Genomic DNA, 10,000 nt, shown 5'->3' with positions numbered 1-10,000 from the left:
CCGAGACCACCGAGACCATACAACGGGCTGAATGTTGGTTCATCAAAGCTCTCTCGCTCTCTAGAAGAACCTCCTTATGACGCTCTAAAGTAAAACTGTGAATTAAAACAGCAAAATGAACCAGTCACTGATGAGAATACATTTCCTCTCACACGTCTTGAATACCAGTGAAGCTGCTGTTGAACCACACCGACCCTCTCATGACTGACAGTCTGCTCTCATCAGCCGGGTCACAAACATTCTAACACCGAGCTGAAATGAACTGAGGTGAATCTAATGAGCCGAGACAGGAGACTGGCTTTGGTCCAAACGTTATCTGGTAACTGTGACGAGTACGGAGGACCAGAATAACCAGAGGGAGGCTTTGGTGGGGGAGGGGTTTGGGGGTACCTGTCAGCGTGTTTCCTCCTTTATACGGCAGGTTCTTCACAGCCTCGATCACGGCCTCTTTGGTGGTGTGAGCGTTGAGGTGCCACTCGATCCGGGGGTCTCCGCTGTACTGAGCCAGACCTGCACATGGTCATGTGGAGGAAACGTTATACCGCAGACAAATAGTCTTGTGGTTCCGTTTATGTTCTTGCAAACTTTGGTCTCTCAAGTACAGTTTAAAACAAAATATTCTGTGGACTAACAGAGTGTACGAGGTGCTTTAAAGAATCAAAGCATAGTTGTTCTTTTGAGCCGGAAATCTAAACCTCCTCACCGATCCTGGTCTTGTCAAACTCCACCGAGAAGGCCCTGACCAGGTTCTCCAGGAAGGTCCTGACCAGCCTGAAGTTGATGCGTCCGATGCTCCAGGAGCCGTCCACCAGGATGACGATGTCCGATATGGCCGGAGTCTTGCACATGAACTCGTCTTCAGCTAAAGAAGAAGAGACACAAACACAGACAATTTAACATCGTAGTTTTCCTTTCACTGGTGGTGAGTTTAAAGTCTGAACCAGATTATAAAAAAAGGATGTAAGAGGTTCACAGCCGCCTACAGCGCTCACATTACACGTCTGCAGTTGTAAAAGTAGAACACTTTGACGTGCAGCTCCGGTCCCAGAGAGTTACAAAGTGTTCCATTAATTCTAATTCAGTTCAACGCGGTTTAATTAAACCCTGGAGGAGCTAGGTGCTTCGCTTTAGCAGATGAATAATAACAGCCTCCCTGTGTTGTTTGTCCCGACAGTTTACCGGGTGATAAAACAGACCGGACTCTAATGAGGCAACGGCGGCTCATTTACTAAAGTCAGTCCGGCGAGCCAGAGCCCGGCCCAGATTAGAAAAAAAACTAAAATGTAAAATATATTCCTATCAGCCAATTATCTCTCTCACAGAGCTGCGGGATCCTCTGGGAGTTGTTTCTTTACACCCTATAATCAGAAGGAATAAAATACTGCCGACATGCAGTTGAGCAAGGCACTTAAACAGTGGAGGAGCAGCAAGCAGGAAACAATAAGATAACTGAAGGTGCAGGCTGATCCGTCACATTTTAATCCACTTTCAGGCGGTTTATTGAAGCGTAATTGTGCTTATTAATCACTTAAATGCTCGTCTTAAATTCTCTGTGATCCACAGTTCAGTCAAAGGACGAGTGAGTCTCTATGTGACGCCCCCTGGTCTCTCATTAGAAGGCATTATTCTTTCTTTTATATAAATGTTTTTATATAAACATAGATTAGTCCCAAGTGGTGAACTTTACATCAGCATTTATCATTTAAAACAGTAGATGACCCCAAAACATGGTGAGAAATGTCAACATTAACACCAACAGTGATGTTTTTCAGAGTAAAGTGACTTTATTTAGCTTAAAGCTCAGAAAACAAGTTTAATTCTGCAGTAGAAGTTTCAGTGTTGGAGATATCGGCCTTCTCTCCAGTATATTGGGACTATACGACACCCAGCTTGTGGTGCTCAAAGCGTTGAAACCCTCAACAGTAATGCCTCTTACCATGAATCATGACCCGGTTACTCCAGGTAACACACAGACCGTGGTGTGAGCAGCTTTTATGTAGGAACTATTTTCTTTCTACCGAATTACGCCCACCAACCGCATCACACGGCCTCGATATCTTCACTACATGGCAACTCCCACCAAAACAGTCTCGGTTGATAAGTAGCACTACAGGGAAGAGGAAAAATATGTTTTTGTGATTTAGGGTGAACTGTCCCTTTAAGTAGAGGTCATATTTTGCGTTTTCAGTGGAGCCTTTACAGCTGCATTTAAAAATGATGCTCAAAACCTTTGTGGAAGTGAAGTTAATGAGTCTTCTTTCAGAGACTTTGTCTTTCTCTGTTTAATTCAAGCAACTCAGTCACATGACTGCAGAACATCTCGTTTCATCTTCTCTCGTCCTGTCCTCGGACATAAACTGTCTCTCTGTACAGAGAGAAGTAAGACGGAAGGTTTCTGGTCACAAGGTCTGGAAGAACACGGACATATTTCCATTGCAGTCTTAAATATATATTATTTCAATTCAGACTCAAAGTCTCCTCATGTGTCCAATTAAGGTCGTGCTGCAAGGGACTTCCTGTCCTATGTCCTACAGACACATGTCGCTCTGAGGGAATGTGTTTCTGTGAATATTCTCGACTATAAAGCGCATGTTGTCAAATGTAACTGTGTGTGTGTGTCTGTCTCCTGTTATTATTGATCAATAACCACAATAATATTCAAACCCATCAGCTTATATTTCATGTTTAATGACACAACTTCCACGACACCATAACCACGTTCCTAAATGTAAGATTAGCGATTATTATCATTGTGTTGTATGTTATATTTGTGGCATAGTTTCCTGTGATCGGTCACACGCTTGATGTTCTAGAGACAGAAGTAAAGAGGGAGCAGAGCTGACAGAGAGAGGATTCTGAACGAGCCAGAAGCCGACAGCAGATCCTCACGTGTGAAGACTTCTTTATTCTCTTCTTCTTCTAAATGAAGGGAGGCGGTGTCGTGTGAGAGCCCGACACGCCCAACAACCCTTCTTGAATATATAAAGCTCAAGAAAACACACACAAACACTTTAGCCATGAAGCCTCGGTGATTATAAAAACTAAAAGGTTTCACTTTGGGTTAAGAGGGAACAGTGAGCCGCTGGTTTTGGGCTTCGGTGTAAACTCGACGCCCACTCTGCTCGGTGCTGCCGACACGTGAGACCGACACCGTTCATCTGAGCCCCGCCGGGCTCACGACTCCTTAATCCTCCAGATGTATCAGAGAATGTTTCATTCAGGTAGCAGCACGTTCACCGTCTCGTGAGGAGGCGAGGGTTTGTGGTGTGTGTGTGTGTGTGTGTGTGTCAGCGGCGAGCGAGGAATTCATCAGCCGTCATTTCATTCATCGTTGACAGGAAGTGAGAAGTGTATCGCTGCATACAAGTCTCTACAGTGTCGGAATTTACACCTCCTCCCTCGGTCTACCGGAGGAGGCTCCGTGCTGCTATCCAACACTCACCATTACTCCACCGCTCGGGAGGAATGAGCCCGGAGCACGCTGTTGATTTTATCTATATATACATATTATTATATTTCACTTCATTTATTGTTTGTGTCTTTAGCCGTTATGTTATGCAACATGCTTTTTGAAGGTAACAGTGTGTAAACTATATAAACTGAAAATAAAATGACTAAAATAAAGAAATATTGAAGCTAATTCTTGAGTTGTTGCTGCAAGTCGCCGTCAGCCAAACAAACAAAAACTCTGCTAGAAGCTACATTCTGCTCGCCACTTCCTCATTTTGAAATTTGAGCGGCTGTAGAAATTCAACGTGAACTCTCAGAAACACATGAAATGACAGCGACCTCTTAAGAGAGCGTTACACTATAATGTTCAGACAATAAAACCACGTAGTGAGGGCGAGAGAAACATCATGGTGGGGCTTAAGATAGGTGTTAACGAAGTAAAATAAGTAAACACATCACAAACGTAACTTCACAAAAACTAAACAACCCTTTGAGACACGAACTCCGGTCTCCAGGGTGAAGGTCCTGATGTTTGTTTGACTACTGCATCAGTAGCTCTGAGCATTGCACACTCACATGGAGATATGATTCAACAAAGGATCCTAACTGACTTTCCATTGGCACAGTCGGAACACTAACACATTACTTCCATCCGCCCATAATGTGAAAGAAGATTGTGCTCATTTTAACGAGATGGGGCTGCTCATATTTCAAAACCACCTCTCGATGTGGATTCCAGTTATTGTGTTTTCTTGCTGTTCATAGACACAGTACCGGGACGATCTCCTCCACCTGATTTGGTGCACTGTTACATGTTAAGTGTGCACTAATTAAATGTCTGCAGGTTGTCAATTAATCTGTATTCACGTCATTATTTAAAAAATGCTGTGAGTGAACCGGGAGATGCAGAAGAGGAACCCTGAGGAGGAATAGTTTAAACGGGTTTAAGGGTATAAAGGAGGGATATTCCTCAGTCAATACAAGAAGTGATGCTGAAGGGCAAAACATCGGTTTAGAGAATGAAGTGAAAGAGGACCAGCCTCTCTTTAATAGCACGTCTGGGACAATACTCGCACCTGGACAGATGGCCAAAACGGGAAAAAGGACAGAGAAGAAGAAGTGATGGAAAAAAAGAATCTGTGACGGATGCATAACAAAGAGTGCAACGACACAAGAGAGTCTGCTGTGAACATAAACGTTGAGTTTCTTTCTGCTCCACTTCCTAATCTTCCTCCTGGCATTTGATTTCTTATTGTCCCGTTTCCATTGTTTTTATACCATCACCGCTCTCTTTTAGTACGCATTCATGCCGTAGTTGCAAAGTGTCTCTATTTTCACTTAACAGCTACATAGTAATTAAACAAGAGCGAAGAAAAGAATACGAGATAAATGTGAACGGGATGATGAGAAAGTAACAGAAATGCTGAAAAGGAATGATAAAAAAAATATATAAAAGAGAGAGATGAGTGCTCAGTACAGGGGCGAGGAAGAGCAACGGGTGAGGAAGATTCTTCTTAAAAAGAAGTGATGCATCTGATATCTGGTTGATGTGTAATAAACAGAAGAAGAAGAAGAAGAGAGTGACCTACAAAAGGGACCAGCAGACAATCTAAAGACAAAGTCATTTATAATACGTGTAGTGCTGAAATTCAACGGCGATAAGCATCAGCAATTTAAAGAGAAAAAGAGGGAACATCTGGGGCAGCGGGCGGAGATTAAAGTAAAGAGGAAACGGACAAATCCACTTTGTTAAAGCGACTCAAACAAACAGAAGAGGTCTAAATAAATCCCCTCATGAGAATCAAGAATTCATTTTCTACGTGTATCATCGGGCAGTTTACAGTTTTTCCAAGAATTCCTGTTGATCTTCTGTGTTTGGAACGGAGCTTTTACAATCACATGGGGAATGTGTGCAGACTACAGACTCATTCATATACAATGCAACAAGAATACTTGTGAGGCATACAAGTTAGGGCTTAAGCGACGTGTTTGAAATGTCGTATGTAACGTCGTATGAAAATAAATCTTTCATAACAGCAAAGGCTAAACAGCTCGGATGCCCTCGTGTTGAAAGCAGCCGTGTCGTGTTTCTGTGATCTGAAACGTCCCGACGTGGATCGATGTTCAAAGCTGTGACGAACTACGACAAGAGGAGTGAAGACTCTCAGCCGTGACCGACCAACAGCACCACAACACTTCACCCGTCTACCTCGGCCTTTACTAAATTGGTCCAAATTGGTCCAAATTGCTGGCTGGAGGGGACGGCCTCTTGAACAGGAGGTTTGAGATGTGGAGGGAGGACGACCGGGGAAGGAAGAGAAAGAGAGAGAGAACGGGGGGGAGGCAACAGAAACAGGTCTGTTGACAGATCGGTCAGCTATTAGCAGAGAGGGTCCCTCTGGCACAGTGCTTCTCCAGGGGTCGAAAAGTCACCATGGAGCAGGTCTGAGGCGGATCCCCCGGACAGCGAGGGGTCAAGACCATCAAACAGAACGTGACCCAAGTGGGTCGAGTGTAAACAATATTATAATGAGTCCTTTCTGCGGAGTGACATTCTCATACATATTCACGGCCTCAAGCGGGGCCCACAGGTTGATACCGGCTGTGCAAGGCACTACCTCTCTCAGGGTTATGGGTTCAACTGCCTCCTTTGGTCAACAGATGAAGGAAAGTTCTGAGACTTAAAGTAACTACAAAGAACTTTCATGTTGTGCTGATTCTGTCGCCCCCTGTGGACTAAAGTGGTAGTGTCTCTGAGCACCAGACTCCCTTTAGAAAACCTCTCATGTTACTGCAGCAGGGTCTGACAGTCTGCTCCTCTCAGTCCTGGTTCTGGTTCTCCCGTTGCCGTCACCGATGACGAGCGTTAACAATAACTCTATAGAAATAGACCATCTTCTCTCTGATGGTCTCGTTTACTGATGGAGGTCTGATGGAGGATCAGGACTAAACGGAGACTGGTTCAGAAGCAGTTAAAGGTCCACAGGAAATCCTCCATCGTGTTTGCTTGCAATTAACTTTCTCATCGTCAGAGTTTCACTTATTTACCTGAACAAAATCTAAAGTTCTGTATTGTTTATAAGCTCTTAATTGCTGAAGTGTGTGTTCACATGATAATCTACATACAGCTGTGAACCAGTCTATTGATGTAAACTGGCCAGTTGATGGTTATCTACTTCTCTGTTTCTGTCTTTTTGTTCTAAGCTCCACTTTTTAAATTTGCAAACAGCTGAAGTTGGGATGAACACAACCAAACAATTTACTTTCCAATCAATTGAAGGTTTCAAAGACAGATCGTCTCGTTCTAAAGGGAGGGCGGGGCTACGCTGACAGAACAATACCTTTGGTGTTAAAGGTGAGCTCTGCCACCTCAGGGCTCCGAGTGTGACGGATTTATCTAACTTATACACGGCAGGAGGTCAAAAGTTCAGCCGCCTCCGATTCCACCGCTACCTGACAGCACGTGAGACAAATGTCACGTGCTGCTCACGTGGATTCAACCAACAGGTACAGTAGTGAGCAGGGTCTTCACACCAGCTATAAACTAAAGTTATTCACCTTTAAACCATGAACTACCTCTGATGAGCACAATGCAACGATTGATGTAACTTCCAACAAGAAGAAAGAAGTTTACTTTGTAAACTCGTGGTGAGAAGAAACACGCTGGTGAGCTAACAAGCTTCTGTCTTCAATGTAACTTACTAAGTCTAGCGTTTGCTCAGTGGAATTTTAAATTACAATATCTAATTAGTTCTGAAATGGTTTTGACTGTAGAAATAATGACCTTCTTCGGAACGAATTATATAATTAAAGTCGTCTTGAAAGTCACAAATATACATGTGCTTAAAATGTCTCTGTGTACGGTGAGTTACTGTGTTTGTTTGTTTAGTCGCACAATTCAAAACAGAAGAAACTAGGCTTGCAAACATAACGGGAATATTAGAGATGGAAACTTTCCTCTGGAATTAACGGGAATAAAATCATAAATTTGCAATATAATAAAGCCAGAACTTTACTTCCTTGGAAAATGTCCAGAAATGTAAGAATAGTTAAAACACGCGGAAGGACAGATGTGCAGAAGAAGACAGGAAGCTTATCTCATCTCTCCTTAAATCATTTCGGTACATTGCTTTGACTGTAACGTGTGCAAAAGTTCTTCAGCGACATGCCGATTTCAAAGTTCAAAAGGCTGCAACAATACTTTGCATTCATGCATTTATATTTACAATGTTTGGAAGAAGTCCTCAAAAAGGTTCAGAGGGATGGTTATGGTTCTGTTCATTTGTCTTATTAAGGTTTAAATAACTGAAGGTTTATGCTTCGCAGCTTCTCAAAAGAGCATCCAACATGTGTTAAAAGGCTTCCCGGAGACAACAACACAGCAACACAGAGCCCCTCATTTCTCTGAGCAACATGAAAGAGCAGCAAGCTGGTGAGGATGCAGCTGCAGGCTCCTCCCCCTCCGATGATAGTTCTTATCCCAACATGTCATCTGTCATTCCGGTCACATTACATCTCTAAACCCGAGTCAGACACCGGCGCTAATCCTTCAAAGGGTTTTGTGTTTGTTGAGAACGCGGTGGCCTAAAGAAATCCGCTCGAGTTTATCACAAGAAATGTTCTTCAGGCAGCAAACCTCATCAAAGAGAGGAGGTCATGAAATCAGACTTATTAGTTTGACTGCAAAAAAAAGTAGTACTGAAAGTACAGGAACATTTGTGGTGGGGTTCTGCAGAGATGCCCGTTCCTGATTGGTCAACTCGTGTAGCGCTTCTTTCATAAAACAAGGAAGTACTCTAGTATCGATTTATTACCATTTTAAGTAAAGTCGGGCTTTGCTGTCGGCGACCTGACTCATTTATAATAAAGAAACATTTAGCCAGTGAGCTCAGGGTGAGTGGTAGAAGAAGAGTTTATTTTCTGATGGTTTCGTTCTAAAGCACAAACTTAAAAACACCAAAGACTCAACAGATGAATCTCCGTTTCATTTCCCTTCATCTGCATTTCATTCATCACGTGCATCAGTTAAAATGAAGCAGCAGTAAATGTCGTCTCAGTGAGATGAAACCAGGTTTAGATGAAACCAGGTTTAGAACTTTCGCAGGTCTTTAGATCGCTTTGGAAATGTGCTGCAAGAACCTTTCAGTTCCTTAAGAAGTAGTCCCAACTTAAACTACCGGGAACTTGGTGGTGGAAACGCAGATAACGTAAAGAAGAGCGAGACTTTTGAAAGGTCACCGGTGGTAAACAATAACATGTTGCTGTCCTGTCCTGCACCTCGTATTCATCGTCTGGATGTTTGTACTTTTGGTGAATATTTTCCACAATGGAAAAGTGAGTATTACCAGCAAACGCTCACTCTCATTAGCCAATGTGGAGCCTTTGAGCAAGGCACCGGGCTCCACATTAGACCAATGAAGCTTCTCGGGGACCGAGTGTTCCTGCGCTGCTCAGGTGTGTGAAGGTGTCTAACAATATAAATGTGGTCTATGAAAACAAGCACGCTCAGCACAAAGAGAATAAAAGGTTACAAGTAAATGATGAATCCACTGACACGCGCACAGTTTGCAAGAAAAAAGACAGTGTTGCAATGCTGCTCATCTTAAAACGAGTTCCTCTGAACAGTATCGGGCCAGAAGAAATATATGTATTTTTCCTACAGGATACAAATGAATGCTCGGTTGTTGTTTGTTGTTGTTCTGTCTCTAAGGCGGTGTGAAGCTGCTCCACTGCATCATGCAGAAATGATCAGCCTTCAGTTACAAGATAACGGAGGATTAATGCACCGCGTCGCTGTCAAAGTAAATCTAACCGAGGACGAGGGGAGACGTGTGAATCCTTTTAGAGGAAGAGATAAATGGCTTGAGAGATCTGGTGGAGTCTCTAAAGGAGGGAGCCGTGTTCCTTTGAAATCTACTTCATTGTAAGACTGGAGCCAAACTACTACTCACGATCTTTCTTCATTAGGCCGTGTACATATTTCTTAGATGTTCAACTCTGCATGTCTCCGAGGCATTCTTAAAGTTTCAAACAGTCTGCGCTCCGGCTCCATTTACCGATGCTATTACCACCACAAGTCTGCGCCTGGGGGGACAGGGATTTAAGGAGTTCAGGTTTGTTGAAATCTGAAACGGCAGGAAGTAATATGCATGTAAATGTCTGCAAAAGAGTGGCTAAGTGGGCAAAAGGGTAACGACACCATCATTTAATGTCATTTTGATCTCAGAAGCCATTTCTCACCCTTCACATCAAACTCTTTCATGAGACAACGTATTCAGAGAAATCTCCCTCTGACTTTTCTGGAAGGTAGAAAATGACTGCTGGAGAGTGCAAAGTCCTAAATTACCCAAAACACATTGATATAAACCTATTATTACTGCGTCTGAATCATAGACTGTTTCAGGCGTTTTGAGTCCTCGAGTTCGGCGATTTCACCGACACCACCTTGTATTCTGGCCGTCGCCATGTTGCTTATTTTTTCAACCGATGAGCAGAAGTTACCATATTTGGAGGAGTGACGTAAACACTGGATACAGCTCTGGCACCTGTC

General features: G+C 43.2%; 1 protein-coding gene across 1 annotated transcript; it reads right to left on the bottom strand.

The window, feature by feature from the left end:
* Window positions 1–390: 390 nt before the first annotated feature.
* Window positions 391–1,868, bottom strand: LOC116377630 (collagen alpha-1(XIV) chain-like; the record flags this gene model as incomplete). The annotated part of the gene is made up of 2 exons (XM_031839302.1): window positions 704–1,868; window positions 391–510 (listed from the first exon to the last, which is right to left on the bottom strand). Coding segments are annotated over exons 1-2 (265 nt in total), but the record flags the coding sequence as incomplete, so codon positions are not given.
* Between the last annotated feature and the right edge of the window lie 8,132 nt (window positions 1,869–10,000).

Source organism: Anarrhichthys ocellatus, unplaced genomic scaffold, assembly GCF_004355925.1.
Source record: "Anarrhichthys ocellatus isolate YVR2014 unplaced genomic scaffold, GSC_Weel_1.0 scaffold1475, whole genome shotgun sequence".
Lineage (NCBI taxonomy): Eukaryota > Metazoa > Chordata > Actinopteri > Perciformes > Anarhichadidae > Anarrhichthys > Anarrhichthys ocellatus.
The sequence above is the reverse complement of the archived record's forward strand: the minus strand, read 5'-3'. Positions and strand labels throughout refer to the sequence as shown.